We start from the raw sequence: 23,947 nt of genomic DNA on the forward strand, positions 1-23,947 counted from the left end.
AGTAGCCTCTGGAAGATGGTGGTCACCTGGCCGCCAAGGGGAACAGTCCAAGGCACGAAGCCTATTCCCACCTGGAGTGGCCCAGAGCCAGTAACCTATTGCAGGAACAGGACGCATTTCTGCTAAAAGCCTTTGGGTTCCAAGATTTGTTTCTGAGTCTCTGGGATCATGGCCGTTAAGCAGTTTGATTAGGATCCAGAGAGGCCATGCCTCCAATTACATAACTGAGCCAGAGGTGGTTTGTGGGTGTATCTCCTACATACCTAACTTTTGGCTGTTTACTTTCTTGGTAAAGTTTGCCCCAAGTTTTTGGGGTCTGGCCAAAGTCACAGCAGCAATTTTGGGGTATCTGAAAGTCTGACGATGCCATCAAGCTGCACAGGTACAGATTGAGCTGCTGTCAGCACCATATCACCTTCAGAGTCACTCTTTGAACATAATTTTTTTAATTATATTTTTTCTTTTTGCTAGCCATTTATATTTAAAATGTTTAATATAAAATTTAATTACTTCAAAAATTAGTAGTCAAAGTAAGTTCTAAATTAATATTTAAAGCTTATTTTGTGGTATATGTACATGTTTCCATGTAGTTGTTTGTATGCAGATAAAAATGGTCATATATTTATTTATGTAAATCAGTGCTTATTTTTACAGTTTAGTTATAGTTGTGCCTACAAAGGTATTTTTAGATGAGAGAAGTGTCTGTATTTTCTAAATATTTGTATCAGGCAACTTTGGAAGCCATCTCAACTTGATTTTGAAGCAGTAATTAATTATTTTTTCCCTTTGACCTGCCAACAAGGTGATGTTAATTGTTTCTATTCTCAAGCAGTCACTGTTAATAACCTCACACTTTATTCATTGCAAATAATCTTGGACTGAGTTAAAAGAAAATTCAGATAAGCTTGATGGAGTACAAGGGTGAGGCATGATTAAGCTGTTTAATTAAGATGTTTATATCATTTTTCTTTTTATATCAATAATAATAACAACTTTAACATTAGGTTGTTTTGTTGAGACTTTAGATATGTTAGTTAAAATTGATACATGTGAGAATACTTTGTTATGACTGGTAATTATGTCAATTGAAGTCATTATAGCTATGAAGTGAAGAGAATTCAAAGTTTAGTAAAAGAGAGAATTATTTAAAAAAGCATTTCAGAACCAAATTTAGTATCAAACTCAGGGTATTGTTAACAGACTTCCTTTGAATGACAGATTGACATTCTCATTTTGATCTTGGCTTAATTATGTAAATTGTATACAGAAAAATAAATAAAAATAACTATCTCTTTAGAAAAAAAAAGTGCAGTTTCTGAATATAAATCCCAAAGCTAAGTTCCAAAATTTTTATTTCCTGTTAGCTAAATGGTTTAGATTTTTTTGTTTGTTTTTTGAAAAAGGATTATTGGTTTCATTGTTGGTTGGTGGGTTGGTTTGAGACAGACCAACAGTGCTCTCTTGATGCTTGGAAATCCAAGCAGTGCCTAGGATTAAACCAGATCTTCTTGCTTAGCCTGTGTTCCAGTCTGTTTAACTATTTCAAAGCCCCCATTTTAAATACTCTCAATTAAGAAAGGAGATGTGCTTTCTCAACTTGAAAGCAACACTTTGATTGCATAGTTAATTTAGATAGAGATACTTGTATTTGGACTAAATGTGAGTCAATCGTCCTACTAGTATTTCTATAGAAATGAGAGCATATTAAGGAAAATATTTTATACTTCTTTTAGAATTCTGTCAACATGATAGAACTTGTAAACCTAGACAACCCATTGGAATTTTTAGATGATTTTCTTTTTTCCCCAGAATGCTTTCTCCCATAATGCCTTTATTTTGTTGACCTCAGTAACCTCTTAAGTGGCCAAGCCAAGGTACACATTTCAACAAAGTAAAATAAAAAAATAAAAAGTTTGGATTTGGCAATACTTGTTTAGATTTTTGTTAATTATTTTGTTGATCAAAAAAAAACTTCTAGTCTAAGGAATTGTGGAAAAAAAAAAGTAAGCTCAATATCTGTAATTCATATAAATCCAAGGAAGAAGAGTCAGAGATAAATGTTAGCTAGGAAGCAGTTGAGCAGTACGCAGAAACAAAGCAAATGAGCCTTGCTTTTAGCCTTGCTGACGCTCTCTTACTACCCTCTCTGGTTTGTGCTCTGGTTCTGGCCCAAGATTACAGAATCAATAGTTTGGGAAGTTTGTTTCCTTTTTCCTCAATTTGGATACAAAAATCAAAGGAGTTGTATAACTTGGCTAGTACAAGTTTCCAAATTGGCAATCTACATTTGATGTTTGTCTTGCTTTCCAGAACGCTTTTAATTTATTTGAGTTAGTTCCCAAAATTTAAATTGTTAAGACATTTTGCATATAAGCCTGAATTGCTAATGTTTTAAAAATAGGGAGATGGGCAACAAAAACTAAAGAGCTGTCTGTACCATTTAGCCTGGAGGTGTGCTCTTTAATTTACATAGTTCATGTTTTGTCAATAGCACTCATTAGTTTTATAAAAGTTTGCTAGAGTTGGATCTGTGTCTTTAATGAGAAATTAACTTTTTTTTACAACAGTCCGTTTTTGAGTTTACAAATATAAGGCTGATACTGATCGTTTTGATAAAAGCAGTAGGTTGTTATCAACAGTGGTTTTACCATCAGTGTAGAAATTATTACTGATTTGAAAGTTTTACCTTAAGAACTATCATAGTTATGGCAACATGAAAAACATTTTATGGAAAGAAAATGATTCTTCTGGAGAAAAGTTATGGATACTAATTTGAGTATCTATTCGCAGAAAGCCTGTATTTCCCAAATGACAGGCATCACACACAGAAGAAAAGCTCCAAACCAAAGTCATTATATGAAAACTTTGAAAATGATCTGGCCAAACAAAGCTGCATTTTTAGGAGTTGAACTTTTACTTACCACTCTTTGAATTAAAAATATTTAGAATAAATTCTTTTATCTCTAGTTTGGGAAATGTTCGATTTGAGTTGGGAAAAATAATAAAACATATGTAACACATAATTAAAAGTAACAGTATTTCTACAATATAAAAAGGATCTCCAGAAATAAATCATTTTCTTAATAGTTTAAAGTATAGAAAACTAGCCAATCAATGGGCAAAACTTGATAATGGTTTCATATTTTATGTATTAAATTATTAATTGCTATAATTAATTGTAACATTCATAATTACAGAAGCAATTGAAAAAGTTAAAGTAATAACACTTGTAATACGATTTCTGGCACAAATGACTAAACTTCAGATGATACCTCTAATTCAATAATAGAAATTAATTGAAAGTTTTATGTTTGCTAGTTGGGATAAAATGGATATTTTTTGTTATTAGAAATTATTTTATAGGGGATGTAAAAGGATTATTTTCCAAAGCAATAATTTATCTTAAAATGTAGAATAAGTTTATCAATTAAAATCTTAAAATGTAAAATAAATTTTAAAATATTTTTAAATTTTATATTTTGGTAAAAAATTATAAATATTTTAAAACATTAGATCTTTCATAATCTAGACTAAGAATAAAAAAGGCATACTGAGCAGTTAACTTCAAATCAAGCTAATTGTAAGAAAAGAAACATTAAAATAATGTCATTTTACTTGATTTATTTCCTTAGCATTATATCATCAATTACATATAAATTCCCATTATTTCTCAAATTATTTATGGTACATTAAATTAGTACTTCAAATGAATTTTTGCTCTATCTCCATTTTATGATAAAGCCACTAGATTATTTCTCAGGAATATATTTGTACAAATTATATTACCTTTCCTACTATATTTAATTCTTTCTAATAGTAAACAAAGTTGCATTCAGGTTTAGGAATCCTCACTATTCTTGCTTTTAGAAAAGTGATCATCAAAATATTAAATAAACCAATACATGTCAGAAATTGATTTGCTTGAGCGTCCCAGTAACGTCTCCATCGTGAGACTTGTTGTTACTGTGTTTGGCATATTGAATATATCACGGGTAGCTTGCCAGGCTCTCTGAGAGGGGCGGAGGAATCGAACTCGGGTTGGCCATGTTGGGCGCTTGCAAGGCAAATGCCCTACCCGCTGTGCTATTGCTCCAGCCCATGTCAGAAATGCACATGTCTAATTCTAGAGACATAAGGGTATGCTTTACAAAGCAAAGTGTGTAATAAAATAAATGCCCAATAGAAAATTATATAAGCTTCTTTTATAACAACAAAATATAAAGAATTTGAATAAGGCAATTTGCACCCTCAGCATAGTTGAGGAAATATTGACAACATAAAAAATTGTCTTACTATGACATATTCCTACAACTAACAAATCCATTTCTTTTTTGACCCTTTTGACAGATATATGTATATATATATATATATATATATATATATATATATAAACATTTTGAATGGATATTTTGGCTCCCCAACATTGAATTCACTGGCCATCATGTTATACAATAAATTTGCCACATCATTGTCACATGCCTTCAGCACACTGACTTACTCTCCAGTGTCATATTATAAAAGGTGCTAAATTAGAAGTCATAGAGAGGAGCCATATTTCTTTTGTTCTGTTTTAAGCAGTACACTCATGGCTAAGGTGACCTAAGAGAGTACTTAAATTTCCTCTAAACATAAAGCTTACTATTAGGGAGTAACAAGCACCAAGCAGTTCAGAATCCACAGGACATTCACTTTAATGCTTGAACTTTTCATCGTCTTTATTTTTTGTGTAATTGCTTTGCATCCTCATGTTCCATTGCTAGTATTTTGTTTTCATTTATATTAATAAATGGACTCTGCTATAGCAATTACAATTGGTGAAAACAGAAACAGCAATTGTGAAGATTAAGCAAAACATCCAAATAAAATTTCAGTTTCAGCTGAAAGTGTTCTTAAATGAAACTAATAATGATGCTGGTTTTAGAAGAACTAAGGATTATAGATTATAGATAAGATTATAAATACATTACTTTATTTGACCAACATAATTTATTTTCTGCACCTTCCTGCAGCTTGACCTAATACATTATAATGGCTCTTTCATGCCTTTAATGGTACAAGTTGTTCATGGTCCATTGAACCAATTTAATCCTGATAGACTAAGGCTTAAATGCAGAAACTATAGAATCAGTAGACTGTAATCTCTTTTACAAAGCAATTGTGGATGAACATTTCCATATGTTCCATAAGAAGAAATATCCAGACATTGTACTTGGTGAAATAATGCCGTCATCAAAATGTTAATACATTTAGCTATAAAAATGAAATAAGGGAATTTATTCTTTTGAAAATATCACTTTGCAAAAATATATGAAAAGTGCTTAGAAATTTCCAAAACAATGTTCCTTGAAATCAACTTTGAAAATTAATTGTAAACTATTCTATGATAAATTTCTGGACACTGTTAGGGTGACTAATTCTAAAATGTAATTTTATGTAAAGCACTGTAGCACTGTCCTCCCATTGCTCATCAATTTGCTTGAGTGGACACCAATAACATTTCACAACAAATTGTGAGACTTGTTACTGTTTTTGGCATATCAAATACCTCACGGGTAGCTTGCCGGGTTTTGCCATGTGGGCAAGAAACTCTTGGTAGCTTGCTGGGCTCTCCGGGAGGTGTGAGAGGAATCGAACCGGGTCAGCTGTGTACAAGGCAAATGCCCTACCCACTGTGCTATCGCTCCAGCCCGCGGGCAGACACAAAAAATTTTAATAAGGGTCTCCCCAAAGGAATTCTGGAGGATGTAAGGAGTTCTGTTGTTGCATGGTCAGTAATGTAACCCCAACGGCCGGAGCAATAGTACAGGGGACTGGGCACTTGCTTTGCATGCAACCGACACAGATTCAATCCCCAGCACCTCCTACTGTCCCCCATGCCCAACAGGAGTGATCCCTGAGCACAGAACTAGGAGGTAAGCTCTGAGCACAGCTGAGTGTGGCCCAAAAACTAAATAACTGAAAAAAGGAGAAAACTACTACTATCTACAATATAGATCACTGCTTCCGAAAGTGAGCAATCCAACCCCTACTGGGAGTGCAAAGGGGTCTCTGCAACATTTCACGGGATAATAAATATGGAAAAGCCACTGTTTTTTTGTGAATTCATATGTATGTAGTTATGTGATCATTTATTCATTTGATAAATCTTCTGGTAATACGTGATACGTGCTAGGCACTCAGAGCCAAATCAATTAGGGAAATATTAATTTTTGTTTTTCTGTTTTCAACACTTTGATCTATAATGGGAATTAGGTAGCTATAAAATTTTTATAAATATAAATCATGGAAATAAGAGCTATGTGCATGTGTTTAAGATCTTATAAGCAGATATTGATTAATAAAATATAAATGTCAGTTCTCAGTCTTCCTCCCTAGAAAACTGAAGGTAGCCATTAATAGTTTTAACAGCATATTAAACTAGTCCACACTGGATTAATTTTACTCCATTTGCTGGATGTCTCCTGCAAAATTTGCAAAAATTTGCAAAAAGTTCAAATTTTTCTCAATTCTTTTCTCTAATATATACAGCTGCTCAAATCCCAAAGGGATCTGTTTCTTTTTATATATAAAAAGTGATGAAAATCACCTAATTGAATAATGGAAAATTAATCACAGAAACCATTCAAGAAGAAACAATTTGAAATAAAAAAATTAACAGTAGCATTGTTGATTTTTCATGATTTACTGTATACATGGGCTGGAGCTATAGCACAGCGACAGCCTGGCCAAGACGTGTTCGATTCCTCCTCCCCTCTCAGAGAGCCCGGCAAGCTACTGAGAGATCTCGCCTGCACGGTAAAGCCTGGCAAGCTACCCATGATGTATTCAATATGCCAAACACAGTAACAACAAATCTCAAAAAAAGAAAAAAATGGAGACGTTACTGGGCCTGCTCAAGCAAAACTGATGAAATACGAGACGACTGTATACATATATATGTAATAAAAAGAATTACTTGTTTTAGAATATTGGGAATCATTCTAAGCAATATTTATATTAATTCAACTAAAAATATCACATCAAGAATCCATGGTTCTTATTTCAAATAAGCTTACATATGGAGCAAACAAAATAACAGTGTTATTGATACCAGTCTTGGAATTGCTGACTACTATCTAAGCAGAAATAGGTTAGTGTCAGAGAGAGACATCAGTTCTGTTTGCTAAACAAACAAAAAAGTATTTCAGAGGTTATTGGTTATCAATCCAGAATGAAAATTACAATCTTAGGATCTGATGGTGACTTAGCAACAGATACTTGTATCTTTTAGGACTCTAAAAGTTAGTGATTTTAATATTTCAAACTTGCAAGAACCCCTGCTTTACTTTGTCAGGGACAGCACAATAAATTTGATTTCTGCTATGTTAATCTTGCTTCTATTTTAAAAAATAATAATTTAAACACTAAATTTAGTTTTGTTTTTTTTCTCCCCCTGGGGTGGAGGAAAAGGTATTGGGCTACATTCATCTGTGTTCATATATGGGCTATTCCTGACTCTGCACTGAAATCATTCTTAGAGAAGATAGGGGGAAATGTGGTGCCAGGAATCAAACATAGGTCTGCTATGTACAAGGCAAGTGCCCTGCCTGCTCTTCTCTTTCTCAGGTACATAAATTTTAAGTTTAAAGGGAAGTTTATATTAACCTGGTGTCACTGAGTACATGTGTGCATACAAAATTAAGTTTGAATAGAGACTGCTGTATCATTTCGTATCATTGGTTTTAAGAGACTTTGAACTTTTTCTAGATTACCTAGAAGTTTGATATTAATTGAACTCTCTGTTGTATTTTTTAGCTAAAATATTGTATTATAAAAATGAATATGTATTATTATACACAGATTTTTATATAATATATATAATACTTATAGCTAATTCCACAGTTTCTGGATAATTAGCATTTTTTCAGATAAAATACTATCATCCTTAAATGATAGGCTTTTAAAAAACTAATCCTAATATTTTATAAATGCCCTCTCATATTAAAAATCATTTAATTTTTAATTATAATTTTAAACGTGGCTGTAAATATTTTCAATGCACAAAATGGAGTAAAACATTTAATGAATTCCTTGTATTCATCCTACAACTTCAGCAAATATTTTCTTTTAATATATTATTTATTTTTATCCTTTCCTACCAGTTTACTTAATTTAATCAAGCTTCTGGCGTATAAATAATGAGTGCTTTGTACATTGTTCTTCTATATGTATTACCGATACCAAAGTCATGAAAACTACTAAAATTAATAATGAAATGAAAACTATTTTTATATAATTCATTATTGCAGAGACAATTCATGAGATCAGTTCAATATGATGACTCATTCCTCTGAATGCTTTTTTTCTAACTTGACTCATTCTTCACAAAATTCATCTACCTTCACTTACATGCTGTCATAATATTTAAACCTTGAAATTATTATCAATTTATACCTCTTTCTATGCATTTCTTTAAAAGTTAAAACATTTTTATATCCCTATAACATTAGTCTTGTAGATCAATGTTATCCATAGTTCAAAGAGGAGTACTTTAGAAAAAAAATTAAAAACAGTGTAGTTAATGCTAGTTATCATGTAGTAAATTATTTATGTATTATCATATGTAACCACCAAACCAGTTTATACTGCTCTTATTTGTATAAAAATGATTTACATATTTTAAACTTGATTTAGTTTAAAAATAAATTTAAGGCTCAGAGGCATTGTACAGAGAAAAGGGTGTATGCTTTGCATGTTGCTGACCTAGGTTCAATCCTCAGCACATCATGTGTTTCAGTGAGAACTGTATAGAATGATTCCTGTGCAGAGAAGCAGGAGTAAGCCCTGAGAGCGACTTGTGTAGCCAAAGGTAAAAAGGAAAAAAATAGTAGAAAGCTTGAAGTTATAGATCTCAATTTTGATCCCAAGTTTGTCTGCCACAAAATATACATCACAATAGGAAACCCTGACAATTAATTCCTTATGCCACATGTCTAGTACTTTCTCTTCAGACCCTTGTTTCTCTCCTACTCAAATCTCTGTAAACCCTATTGTATTTTACTATGAAAGACAACTCTGCATATTACCAATTATGTTTCAACTTCTATTTTTAGCAAAATAGTCTAATATGTTCATATAGCAATGTAGTCTAGTTTAGATTACGTTAAATTTTGTTAATCAACTACAACAATCCATTGCCAAACAGCTTCAGAAACAAATGTAGAACACAAAGCACATATTGTATATTGTGCAGACTGTTTACACATTATGCATTTATAAAGATAAAGATAACATGTTACAAAAAAAATCTTTAAGATACTAATTGGCACATTTTACCACTTGCACTTCTGTCTGTATCAAAGTATATTTGTCTCTCTATCTTCTTTTAACATACTGACATGATCTAGTCTATTTGATTATACAAATAACATCACATATATATAAATGGACCTAAATATTATTGTCAAAATTAAGATTTACAAAGTCATTCTCCAGCCTTCCTAATTCTCTGAGCTTCTTATTGATATAAAAAGACTTTGATATCTTTAGATAAAAAAATAATTAAAAATTTAATATTTGTATTGTTTCCTATGCCTATCCAAACTCAATTCCTTACACCCAATAAAAGTTTTTCTTTCATTTTTATTGTTCCTTAGTGACTTCCATGCATACCTTTTCATGTCTTCACTGTGTTTGCTGAAACAAGAAATTGATAGTTATCTCTGTGATTCCATTTTCTACTTTAATTCTTATACACCCCATCAGCTCTACCTTCAAGAATTCTGCATCACACTCACACCATTGACAACTTTTCACAGTTATTCAATATAACCAACTGCCATACACAAATTCTTGCCTTGTGATAATTATACAAATACATATGCATATGTACATCTTATCATGTTGGGATAAAATTCTGAAAAATTGTACTTGAAACATCCCAAAAATGAACTTTATTCTCCCCTCTTTTACCTACAACAGTTCTTATACAGATGTACATCCAATACTATTTCTTACAAAAATCCATCAAAACTCTATTCCCAGTAAAATGAATATGCTATTCACTTGGCTTCTCATGTTTATGGTTTTTTTCTTTTTAATTTTAGATTTGTCCGATCTTTTCTTACCTCTCTTCAATTTAGTGTAGCATAGATTAACACTCAGTAAATATTTGTGAAGTAAATGACTGGCACAATAACATTATTCCTTTTTTTCCTCAGAATCCTGTTTTGGACAGATTGGGATGCAAATTTTCCACGCATCGAATCTGCATCTATGAGTGGTGCTGAGAGAAAAACCATCTACAAAGACATGAAAACTGGTGCTTGGCCTAATGGATTGACTGTAGACCACTTTGAAAAAAGGATAGTTTGGACAGATGCCAGGTTTTAAATTTATAACTGTTTTGTTAAAACTGTGATTTCTTTCTTTATGATAATACCAATTTATTAGTATGTAATTAGTATATAATTCCTAATTTTCTTGATATAGAAGCATGACTTAAAATGCATGTATTATTTATACGTTCATAGAAATTCATTTATATATCAGTTTATTTTGTTATTCTATTGGAAATTTTCTAGTATTTGCCCCTTTAAACAAATCCATAATGCTTGCAAAGTCATTTGTATATAATTTTAATAATATGACCATATCATTGAATTCTATGAATGTGTTTGAAAGCAATTAATTATTTTTTTAGGTCAGATGCTATTTATTCAGCCCTCTATGATGGAACAGAAATGATAGAAATAATCCGAGGCCATGAATATCTTTCCCATCCATTTGCCGTATCACTTTATGGCAGTGAGGTATTTTGGACAGATTGGAGGACCAATACATTGTCCAAAGCCAACAAGTGGACAGGGCAGAATGTCAGTGTAATTCAGAAAACCAGTGCCCAACCATTTGATCTTCAGATATACCATCCAAGTCGTCAGCCACAAGGTAATTGTTTTGTATGAATTAATCTCTCAGAAAATTATTTTCTCTTTGATCACATATATTTGAGTTCTAAAATAACATAATTTACATTTAAAAACTCTTAGAATAGCATATAGAGGTAATTCTATTAATTATTTTGGTTACTTCTTATTTTATAATTTCCTTTTTCTACCATAGAGTTGAAAAAAACTTTAGAAAATAATTATTTTATTATTGTCAATGTTTTGCAGACTTCTATTGCTATTTTATCAATAAAAATACTGCAAAGTTCTAACTTGGTTTCAGATTTATATTTTACCTTAGCATAATATTATCATTAAATTGGGGTGAAATACCAAGAGCCCCCAAATAAAGATTATAGCTCCCAAATAAAGACGATGATAGATTGTCATGAGGGGGACTTATGAATAATAAAATATACACCATCTACTTGAGTTTCCTCATTTTTTAAAAGATACATATAATTAGTATTTTGCACAGCATAAAATTGGAAAATCAAAGTGTACATGTCCCACTGACCATGTGTAACAATGCATCACAGGTATTAAAAGTGATACTCTGTCCAATATTTAAAACCATTCTTAATTAGGAGAACACCTAAATCCTTTATTTAAAAATAGAATTCAGGTGAAAACTTTAAAGTGGTACACATTATTCACACAAATATTTCAAGTTTGTAAACGCATATTTACAAGCAGCAGTACAAAAGTATTCATGATGGATCACTGGAGTTTCCTCATTTTAAGAGAATAGTCAATACATAGAAAAATAATTTACCTGAGATGAATAAAGACACAATAAATAAAAAGTAGTATATGAGTTTAGGTAATGAAGATGGATATGAGGATAAAAATAATTCTTTTTAATGTCTTTAGATTTTAGTTTCTCTAATTAGTTTCTTATTCTAAATATGAAACAGAGAATGTGTGAGATTATGGGAAGGGTCAACTAACATCCTGTGAAAGATCAGATATTATTTTAAGCTATGAGGACCATGTGTTCGCTATTATAATTCTTCAGCTGTGCTCTTGCAGAATGAAAGCGGTCAGTTGAGAAGCGCGAGTGTTTGTATTCTCAGTAATAATTTATTTGTGGACATTGGAATTTGAATTTTATCTCATTTAAGTACAAGTAAATATTATTATTATTTTATTCTCCAAATTAATTTTTAAAATACATTTAGATTAAAGTTTCTGACAAATGGTGAAAAAAACTGAAAAATTTAACTTTGGGAATGTTAGATATGAGTTTGCTCTATGTCACATTTGATTATTCAGTCCTGTAAGAACAAGAAGAATTTTTGTTGAACTTAAAGCTTTGAGAGTCATTCAAAAATAGTAGGTTGATTATAAAAGACAGATAAGATTTTTGGGGGATATTAGAACATAAAATGAAGAAAGAGCTTAGCAGGAAAAAATGAATATCAAAGAGGAATCCAAAGAAAAATGCTGAGATGACTTGAAACATTTCAGAACCAAAACAAAACATAAAAATACAAAGGAATAAATTTAAGGTAGCATTAATCAGCAGTATTAACTCAAAGATAAAAGCAAAGAAAAATAAAAAAGATGAGGCATATATATATATACTTTTTATATTTGAGGAATTGGAAGAAATTTAACCATCATTGTATTTAAAGTAATTTTATAAAGAATATTTTATTATAACCCAATTACTTGAAGTATATTATATATTAACATTTTCAATAATTTTATTAAAAAGCAATTTCTTATAAGATAGAACTTCATTGTTAAATAACTAAAAATAATTACAGAAAAGACAACCACATGTCAACCATCATAGTAGGAAATGTCATCAAGAGGAAGATCTGAGTGAAATTGTGTGGTTTTACTTCCTGACTTTGTCCTATACTAATTGTATAACCTCTCTTACACTATGTTTTCATCAGCAGTTAGAATCCTTGTAATGATGAAATCCATTCTTTAGTTTTAAATTTTTTTATTTTATAATTTAGTTCACAATATTGATTACATTTAATATTCAAACACCCATCCCACCACCATTACACCTTTTCGCCACCAAATTTGGGACGTTTCCATCCTAAGCTCCAATCCCTGTCCCAAAACACAACCAAAATAATATATTTTTACATTATTTTATGTTATGAAGAACTGCTGAACATGCTTGCAAAAAAGTGTTCATATAGGAAACAGTGTGAAGATAGTTCTATTTTGGCAGGAGCCGTTAAGACATTCTATAGGATATCACTAACATGTTAAAGTTTGGGTGATGTGGGTTTTGGTTTATATATCTGAAAATATGTATATATGCATATATATATATATATGTATTTCCCTCTATGATTAGTTCCCTACTGTCTGAACCCCATCAAATGTGGTGTGGTAATTATGGAGAATGGGTAGGGACTGTCTTATGATATGTCTCGAGGTCCAGGAATATGTTCACTCATATGTGAGGCTTGGCCCGAGTGTGTGGGAAGCGGCCTTGAGCATGGATTAGATTCTGGAGTTTTTTTTGGCTGCTGGGAGCTGGGTCCCTTGGGGTGGGGAGGGTTCTCACCCGGCCCCCTCTGGGGTGCCCCATGTAAAACAGCCTGGTGCAGCGTCCGGTGGCATGGTTAGGGTGTGGATTCTTTACTTTAAAGCACTTAGAAGATAGATACCCAAAGTTCTTTGCACTATATTTGCTAAGTAATCGATAGATATGATGTACCAAGTAGGTGACATATAAAAGGACAGGAAATAATTTTAGTCACTCTGTTTTACACAACAACAACCCTCCCCACACCTTGTAAAGTGAATTGTGGATTTTTTTTTCTTTTTGGATCACACCAAGCAATGCTCAGGGGTTACTCCTAGCCCTGCACTCAGGAATTACTCCTGGTGGTGCTTGGGGGACCATATGGGATGACTGGGATTGAACCCAGGTTGGCCCCGTGCAAGGCAAACGCCCTACCCCGCTGTACTATCACTCCAGACCCACAGGTGAATTGTTTTAAAATCACATATTTTCCTATCTACCCAGACTATGTTCTTTAGTTTAAAGGTTTTTCAGTTGTTAATTGTTTCTGTTTTGTGTTTTTTTTTAAAGAATCAAGTTGTTGTTTCATACTCCCTTAAAAAATTTTTATTCAAAACCTTTCTGGTACCCCCATGTTTCTTTCTGAATAGAATTTTATTTTCAAGTGACTCAAAAAAAGATGGCTAAGTTGGCGAGAATGAGAGAGTGCTTTAATAGACTTCACCAAATATATTATTATTTTTTTTCTCTCCTTGAAGGAATTTTTCTTCCTCTGATAATAACTCAGTTCAATAAGACTTTAATTGTTAATACAAATATTATTGATTTTAAAAAATATGTTATATATTACTAACTCAGTTGCCCCTTTTATTTCACTCTGGAAATATATAACAAATGCAAATATCTAAGTTGTTGTGCATAACATATACAACTTTTATATATGACAAAACATCTTAAAAAATAAAAATTCACTAATAGAATAAAAGAGAAAAAATGATTTCTTTTTTTGTGTATATATTTATATGTGTGTATATATTTATACACATTTGTGTATATCTCCATCTTAAATATTATTAACTGTGTTAAAATTATTTTGGGAGAGTAGGGAGATTGATCAAACACCTGCGATTATTTTTTGCATAGGGAAGGGCCAGATTTAATCCTTGGCACTGCATGGTCTCCAAACACCACTAGGAACAAGTCCTGAACACTGAATAGGAAATAACAGCTGAGAACTGCCAGGTTTGTTCCTAAATACAGATAGGTAGGTGTATAGATAGATAGATAGATAGATAGATAGATAGATAGATAGATAGAGATAGAAAAACAGATTTATTTGTACATATATATGAACCAACAAAACTCAAAAATGTAATTTCTATAATTATATATATAACTAATTCATTTGTTTTGTTAATTCATCTGAAAAAAATTTATTTTTATTTCATTTTCAGCTAAACTACAAATATATTTATACCCAGAATTATTTCTAAGTTTCATTTTAAATTTCTGTTTTAAAAAATATGGAACAATATAGTATACTTTAAAGCAATGAAAAAGATTCATAGGAAGTAACTATAGAGTTATTTATTCCTTACTATTTCTTATGTAAAACATCTGTACTGTATGCCTCATTCACACAAAGTTAAGTGATCTGGAGGTTTTCATTCAGATCCATTTGTAGAAAGAATTATAGATCAGGATATCACACTCTGTGCTTTTGACCTTGTCATTTAGATAATTGGAAGCTGCCGGGGACTTTCCTGTGCACTGCAGGAATTTTATTAGTGTACTTTGATTCTAAATATTAAAATGGCAACACTATATCCAGTTGTGCCATTAAAAATATCACCAGGATTTTCCAAATGTACTCTGGTGGACACCACCCTATCACGACTACCAACACTGGGCTCCATTCTACAATAAGTCACAGTATTGGGGAGGTCATTCAGTTAGTTTCAGAACTGGAAATCCCCACCTCTGGACATAAATTGCCATACCAAAATCTTTTTCTCCCATAAGAATCTCAGTGAGTCAACTTTCCTGAGAAATTTGAAACAAAATAATGACAGAGAGAGAGAGAGAGAGAGAGAGAGAGAGAGAGAGAGAGAAACAGGGACAGAGACAGAGATAGAAAAGTTGTGTGTGTGCGTGTGTGAGAGAGAGAGAGAAAGAGAGAGAAAAAGTCTTAATTTAGGCAGCAACAGGGGCTCAGAGAGATAGAACAGGGGTCAAGACTCTTACCATATGGTCAGCAAAGTCCTGGCACTATAGTATTCACAACTACCACTGGGAGTGGTCCAAGGAAGCAGTGGCTTGTCAACCTCATGGGAGGAACTGCATCTGCCTTCTGCTCTTTCAGTGTCTTGGAGATCAAGTGAGTATCAAATTTCTTGGTTCTCTGTGTGAAAAGATTTGGATATAGACTGAGAGTTTCAGGCTATCTTTCTTGTTTATATGTTTGTGTACCAGGGAGACAGCACGGGGACAAGTGTCCTGGCAGGCTTCAAGCGCAAATACTAAGTTTTTTTTGGTTTGTTTGTTTTGGTCTGTTTTTTTTTTTTTTTACAGGGGAAATGTAGAAAGAGTGACATAAAGGTTGTAGAAGCAGGGAGAGATAAAAACTCAGGTACAGTTGATAGAATATGTTTCTATCTGAGTTACATGTTTCTTTAGCTTGTTACATCTCTAGCCCTGGGTGTGGTTTTTCAGATTAAAAGAGGGACATTTTGAATTCATTTGGGGGTCATGCCCAGCAGTGCTCAAGGTTTTCCCCTGGCCCTGAACTCAAGGATTATTCCTGGTGCGGCTCAGAGGGCCGTATGTGCTTTAGTAATGAACACAGGTCTGTTGTGTGCAAGGATAGTACCCTACTCACTGTACTATCTTCAGCTCCAAAATATCACCCAAGGGTCGACTCTGGCACTGGAATTTACCTTGGCTCAGGCAAGTTAGTCCATTTTTTCTATTTGGTTATTTGCTCTGGTAAAGTTCTCCCTTTACTATGTCTAGAGAGGGGTTCGGCAGGCTGATACCATTTCACCTAAACTCTTCAGTGCCACCCTCGAGAACATCATGTGACGACTGGAATGGGAAAGAATGGGAGTGAAGATAGATGGTCGGCAACTACACCACCTCCACTTTGCTGATAACATCATTCTAATAACACCAAACATCAGCCAAGTGGCACAAATGCTGACCGACTTTGACTGTGAGTGTGGAAAGGTCGAACTACAGCTGAATCTTACGAAGAGAATGTTTATGAGAAACAGCCTTGTTCCTGATGCCCCATTCGCTCTCAACGCAACCCATGTCGAGAAATCGACATGATGAATGACCTGGCACCTGAGTTGCGCAGGAGGAAGAGAGCGGCTTGGAATGCCTTCAAGAGCATTGACAAAATAACTAAGAGGACAAAGAACCTCCAGCTACAAGCACATCTCTTCGATTCCACTGTTCTTCCTGCATTAACATATGCCTCAGAGACCTGGGCCCTACGCAAACAGGATGAGAATGCTATTTGGGTCTCACAAAGAGGAATCAAAAGAGCTATGCTTGGAATATCACAATTCACTCAAATGAGAGATAGAATCTGGAGTTCTGATCTCCGTCAACGCTCAAGAATCAGGGACGCTGTCTCATTTGCCAAGGCATCAAAAATCAGATGGGCTGGACACGTAATGAGGTTTATAGACAATCGCTGGACTAGAGCCATTACTGACTGGATTCCACAGGACGTCAAAAGATCGCGTGGACGCCCACCTACAAGATGGTCAGACTTCTTTGTCAAGACCCTGAATGATCGGTTTGAGGCTCTGCATGTTCCTAGAATGAACAGATTCCATTGGGCTACGCTAGCACGCAACAGGGATGAATGGAGACGTTACTGGCACCCGCTCGAGTAAATTGATGAATAACGGGGGATCAAGTGATCAAGTGATAAAAGTTCTCCTGTGAATTTCTAGGAGATAAGCTGCTCAAGGATGTGTTTAACTTTATGAGGAGATACGCACAGTTGGGCTTTGTGGCTGCAGTGGTAATGGCAGATGTGGCAAACTAGTCCCTATTCTATTTCACTATGACTTGAATACAAGAACATTAAATAAATAAGGTGACTTGTGAATGCCAGAGACTCTGTAATTACAAACTTTCCCTACTAGAAGAGGCTTAGATATAGGTATATTTAATGGAAAGTTTCCTTGTAGAAGCATTGTAAATGTTAGTTAGAAACATTTAAAACACTATCATTATCATTACATGAAATGCATGGTATATAAAACAGTATCATTTCAATGTAAGATGATAAGAACATGCATTGTGAATTATTTATGCTGTGAAGTACAAAATACTCTTAATTTTATTAAATTATAGTATTATTAATACACATATTTTATTAACATCATAGTTAATATACTTGTTCTCTTTTGTATATATATTTAATCATAGTTTTTTATAAGTTAAATTTTAAATTTTAAGTTTTTAATTAAATTAGGGGCTGGAGCGATAGCACAGCGGTAGGGCATTTGCCTTGCACGCAGCCAAGATGGCCAACCCAAGTTCGATTCCTCCGCCCCTCTCGGAGAGCCCGGCAAGCTACCGAGAGTATCTCGCCCGCACGGCAGAGCCTGGCAAGCTACTCGTGATGTATTTGATATGCCAAACACAGTAACAACGAAGTCTCCAATGCAGACGCTACTGGGCCTGCTCGAGCAAATATATGAACAACGGGAGGACAGGACAGGACAATTTTTATTTGGGACTTGTGATTTATAATATTAATAATGGTATCTTTTTGTACAAAAACTATTTTAACACAATACCCTCCACTAGAATATCAGCATGCCTACACCATTGTCCCAGTACCCCACCCTATCCAAATTGCACACCAAAAACACTCCCATCCCCGTGGTGTTTTTCCTATTGAAGACCAGATCTCAGTTTCTGTTACCTTTGAGTGTCTGTTGTTTCTTTACTATGCTATTTTATATATAGCTTATGAGGGAAATCATTCAATATTTGTGTTTTAATATTAGAATGATGGATGATGTTTTGGGGCTTGGAGAGGTACTTCATTTAGTATGACTTCATGATTTTGACTAAAATGCATGGTGTAACAAGTGAGAGACATTACTTGTCATTAAACTTTGCGATTGGTTATATTTTCAATTTCCATGAGAATCACATATCCTATGTCATAGAACAAACCGGAGTCCAGAGTCCCAAGGGACCCAGCCTCAGCAGCCGACTTCCACTACCCAAACACCTCTACGCTCCAGGCCGCTTTCTGGACTGTGCTGCTGTGAAGCATTATAAGACACATTATAAGACTCTTCCTACCCATTTTCCACAATTACTACACCATATCTGATGGGGTTCAGACTACATAAATATATGCCTCTCGAAGAGCCCGGCAAGCTACCAAGAGTATCCCACCCAGGATGGGCAGATCCTGGAAAGCTCCCTGTGGTGTATTCGATATGCCAAATATAGGAACAACAATAGGTCTCATTCTCCTGACTCTGAAACAGCCTCCAGTCGTTGGGAAAAGACGAGTAAGAAGAGGCTGCTAAAATCTCAGGGCTGGGAGGAATAGAGACGTTACTGGCACTTGCTCGAGTAATTCGACGATCAACAAGATGACAGTGACAGTAACAGTGAATATTTAATTACTTCTCAATAAGCTTTATTTAAAGAAATATTTAATTACTTCTCAACGAATTACTTCTCTTATCGTATTCTAACATATTCTAAGTAACATTTATATACTTTAAGAAACTTCCATCTACTCCCTGCTATTCTAACCTGAAATTCTTAAAGGTTCGAACCATAATAGATGTAACAGGGAAGAGAGCATAAATGCATGTTATGTATATAATGTGATTAGGAGACACTTTTCAAAAGAATCCCGGTACCTTATCATATTTTTTTTCTTTTTGGGTCACACCCGGCAATGCACAGAGGTTACTCCTGATTCTGCACTCAGGAATTACTCCTGGAAGTGCTCAGGGGACCATATGGGATGCTAGGAATCATACCTGGGTCGGCCACATGCAACGCAAATGCCCTACCCACTGTGCTATCACTCCAGCCCATCATATTTCTTTTTGATTGTGTTTTGTTCCTAATTTTCTTAGTGACATTTTCTGAGTCTTTTGTTTTCTCTCATGAGTAAGACATGGGTTACTTTAATTACCTTGTTGAGAGGCATTTGAAGACTGCCAATAAATTTACTGAGTATTTATAAATTCTGAGTTTGATTCCTCCACCCCTCTCAGAGAGCCCAGCAAGCTACCGAGAGTATTTCGACCGCACAGCAAAGCCTGGCAAGCTCCATGTGACGTATTCGATATACCAAAGACAGTAACAACAAGTCTCACAATTTGTTGTGAGCCATTACTGGTGCCTGCTAGAGCAAATCAATGAACAATGGGAGGACAGTGCTACAGTGCTATAAATTCCAGTTAATATTTTACATTTTCTAGAATTGTCTTATGCACCATTATTTTTTTGTGTTTTATGACTCTAAAATGGTGATATTAAAAATTATTAGCTACATACCTACCTGATACAAAGCTAGGTATGTAGCTAATAATATTTTCTATCCTTAGTTGAAAAAAAAAACTAGCACACAACCAATGAAATCAGAAACAGTAACTCTTTTTGCCTTTAATTCAGTTAACTACTGCTAGATACTTTATTCTCCTAAAGATATCCTTTAAGGATAAGATTTACAGATAGTTACTGACTTAGATTAGCATTGTATAAAAACATAACAAATAGACATAATCAATGGAAAATTATGTCTAATTCTAAATATTTCCTGTTATTTAAAACAAGGCAGAGTCTCCTACCCTGTGTCTGACTATCCTCGCCAGGGCCCAACAGCTGAAGACTTCCAGGCCCCAACCAAGGCCTTACTGGAACCACTCTCCACACACTTGGATAAGCCTCAGACATAACCGAACTGGCAGAGGAACCCAGGTGTGTGGGACCCGGGACTGAGATCTCTAAGCCTGCACGGTTTGGGACTGGACCTGTCAGTAGCTAAACAGTTACACCCTCCAACTGCCGTGTAACCCCAACAAAGACCAGGATCCAAAGATTATCACAACAAGCTCCCGGGAGAGCACAAGGCAGAGTCTCCTACCCTGTGTCTGACTATCCTCGCCAGGGCCCAACAGCTGAAGACTTCCAGGCCCCAACCAAGGCCTTACTGGAGCCACTCTCCACACACTTGGATAAGCCTCAGACATAACCGAACTGGCAGAGGAACCCAGGTGTGTGGGACCCGGGACTGAGATCTCTAAGCCTGCACGGTTTGGGACTGGACCTGTCAGTAGCTAAACAGTTACACCCTCCAACTGCCGTGTAACCCCAACAAAGACCAGGATCCAAAGATTATCACAACAAGCTCCCGGGAGAGCACAAGGCAGAGTCTCCTACCCTGTGTCTGACTATCCTCGCCAGGGCCCAACAGCTGAAGACTTCCAGGCCCCAACCAAGGCCTTACTGGAGCCACTCTCCACACACTTGGATAAGCCTCAGACATAACCGAACTGGCAGAGGAACCCAGGTGTGTGGGACCCGGGACTGAGATCTCTAAGCCTGCACGGTTTGGGACTGGACCTGTCAGTAGCTAAACAGTTACACCCTCCAACTGCCGTGTAACCCCAACAAAGACCAGGATCCAAAGATTATCACAACAAGCTCCCGGGAGAGCACAAGGCAGAGTCTCCTACCCTGTGTCTGACTATCCTCGCCAGGGCCCAACAGCTGAAGACTTCCAGGCCCCAACCAAGGCCTTACTGGAGCCACTCTCCACACACTTGGATAAGCCTCAGACATAACCGAACTGGCAGAGGAACCCAGGTGTGTGGGACCTGGGACTGAGATCTCTAAGCCTGCACGGTTTGGGACTGGACCTGTCAGTAGCTAAACAGTTACACCCTCCAACTGCCGTGTAACCCCAACAAAGACCAGGATCCAAAGATTATCACAACAAGCTCCCGGGAGAGCACAAGGCAGAGTCTCCTACCCTGTGTCTGACTATCCTCGCCAGGGCCCAACAGCTGAAGACTTCCAGGCCCCAACCAAGGCCTTACTGGAGCCACTCTCCACACACTTGGATAAGCCTCAGACATAACCGAACTGGCAGAGGAACCCAGGTGTGTGGGACCCGGGACTGAGATCTCTAAGCCTGCACGGTTTGGGACTGGACCTGTCAGTAGCTAAACAGTTACACCCTCCAACTGCCGTGTAACCCCAACAAAGACCAGGATCCAAAGATTATCACAACAAGCTCCCGGGAGAGCACAAGGCAGAGTCTCCTACCCTGTGTCTGACTATCCTCGCCAGGGCCCAACAGCTGAAGACTTCCAGGCCCCAACCAAGGCCTTACTGGAGCCACTCTCCACACACTTGGATAAGCCTCAGACATAACCGAACTGGCAGAGGAACCCAGGTGTGTGGGACCCGGGACTGAGATCTCTAAGCCTGCACGGTTTGGGACTGGACCTGTCAGTAGCTAAACAGTTACACCCTCCAACTGCCGTGTAACCCCAACAAAGACCAGGATCCAAAGATTATCACAACAAGCTCCCGGGAGAGCACAAGGCAGAGTCTCCTACCCTGTGTCTGACTATCCTCGCCAGGGCCCAACAGCTGAAGACTTCCAGGCCCCAACCAAGGCCTTACTGGAGCCACTCTCCACACACTTGGATAAGCCTCAGACATAACCGAACTGGCAGAGGAACCCAGGTGTGTGGGACCCGGGACTGAGATCTCTAAGCCTGCACGGTTTGGGACTGGACCTGTCAGTAGCTAAACAGTTACACCCTCCAACTGCCGTGTAACCCCAACAAAGACCAGGATCCAAAGATTATCACAACAAGCTCCCGGGAGAGCACAAGGCAGAGTCTCCTACCCTGTGTCTGACTATCCTCGCCAGGGCCCAACAGCTGAAGACTTCCAGGCCCCAACCAAGGCCTTACTGGAGCCACTCTCCACACACTTGGATAAGCCTCAGACATAACCGAACTGGCAGAGGAACCCAGGTGTGTGGGACCCGGGACTGAGATCTCTAAGCCTGCACGGTTTGGGACTGGACCTGTCAGTAGCTAAACAGTTACACCCTCCAACTGCCGTGTAACCCCAACAAAGACCAGGATCCAAAGATTATCACAACAAGCTCCCGGGAGAGCACAAGGCAGAGTCTCCTACCCTGTGTCTGACTATCCTCGCCAGGGCCCAACAGCTGAAGACTTCCAGGCCCCAACCAAGGCCTTACTGGAGCCACTCTCCACACACTTGGATAAGCCTCAGACATAACCGAACTGGCAGAGGAACCCAGGTGTGTGGGACCCGGGACTGAGATCTCTAAGCCTGCACGGTTTGGGACTGGACCTGTCAGTAGCTAAACAGTTACACCCTCCAACTGCCGTGTAACCCCAACAAAGACCAGGATCCAAAGATTATCACAACAAGCTCCCGGGAGAGCACAAGGCAGAGTCTCCTACCCTGTGTCTGACTATCCTCGCCAGGGCCCAACAGCTGAAGACTTCCAGGCCCCAACCAAGGCCTTACTGGAGCCACTCTCCACACACTTGGATAAGCCTCAGACATAACCGAACTGGCAGAGGAACCCAGGTGTGTGGGACCCGGGACTGAGATCTCTAAGCCTGCACGGTTTGGGACTGGACCTGTCAGTAGCTAAACAGTTACACCCTCCAACTGCCGTGTAACCCCAACAAAGACCAGGATCCAAAGATTATCACAACAAGCTCCCGGGAGAGCACAAGGCAGAGTCTCCTACCCTGTGTCTGACTATCCTCGCCAGGGCCCAACAGCTGAAGACTTCCAGGCCCCAACCAAGGCCTTACTGGAGCCACTCTCCACACACTTGGATAAGCCTCAGACATAACCGAACTGGCAGAGGAACCCAGGTGTGTGGGACCCGGGACTGAGATCTCTAAGCCTGCACGGTTTGGGACTGGACCTGTCAGTAGCTAAACAGTTACACCCTCCAACTGCCGTGTAACCCCAACAAAGACCAGGATCCAAAGATTATCACAACAAGCTCCCGGGAGAGCACAAGGCAGAGTCTCCTACCCTGTGTCTGACTATCCTCGCCAGGGCCCAACAGCTGAAGACTTCCAGGCCCCAACCAAGGCCTTACTGGAGCCACTCTCCACACACTTGGATAAGCCTCAGACATAACCGAACTGGCAGAGGAACCCAGGTGTGTGGGACCCGGGACTGAGATCTCTAAGCCTGCACGGTTTGGGACTGGACCTGTCAGTAGCTAAACAGTTACACCCTCCAACTGCCGTGTAACCCCAACAAAGACCAGGATCCAAAGATTATCACAACAAGCTCCCGGGAGAGCACAAGGCAGAGTCTCCTACCCTGTGTCTGACTATCCTCGCCAGGGCCCAACAGCTGAAGACTTCCAGGCCCCAACCAAGGCCTTACTGGAGCCACTCTCCACACACTTGGATAAGCCTCAGACATAACCGAACTGGCA

The 23,947-nt window shown here is 37.0% G+C and overlaps 1 protein-coding gene across 1 annotated transcript in view; it reads left to right on the plus strand.

The window, feature by feature from the left end:
* Positions 1 to 23,947, plus strand: part of LRP1B (LDL receptor related protein 1B) — a 1,985,988-nt gene that overhangs the window by 1,295,110 nt on the left and 666,931 nt on the right. Inside the window, exons 26-27 of the mRNA XM_056117551.1 lie at positions 10,200 to 10,364; positions 10,682 to 10,926. Of these exons, the coding sequence (XP_055973526.1) occupies positions 10,200 to 10,364; positions 10,682 to 10,926 (410 nt within the window). The remainder of the gene's footprint in view (positions 1 to 10,199; positions 10,365 to 10,681; positions 10,927 to 23,947) is intronic.

This window comes from Sorex fumeus, unplaced genomic scaffold (genome assembly GCF_029834395.1).
Source record: "Sorex fumeus unplaced genomic scaffold, SorFum_2.1 ptg000035l, whole genome shotgun sequence".
Taxonomy (NCBI): Eukaryota; Metazoa; Chordata; class Mammalia; order Eulipotyphla; family Soricidae; genus Sorex; species Sorex fumeus.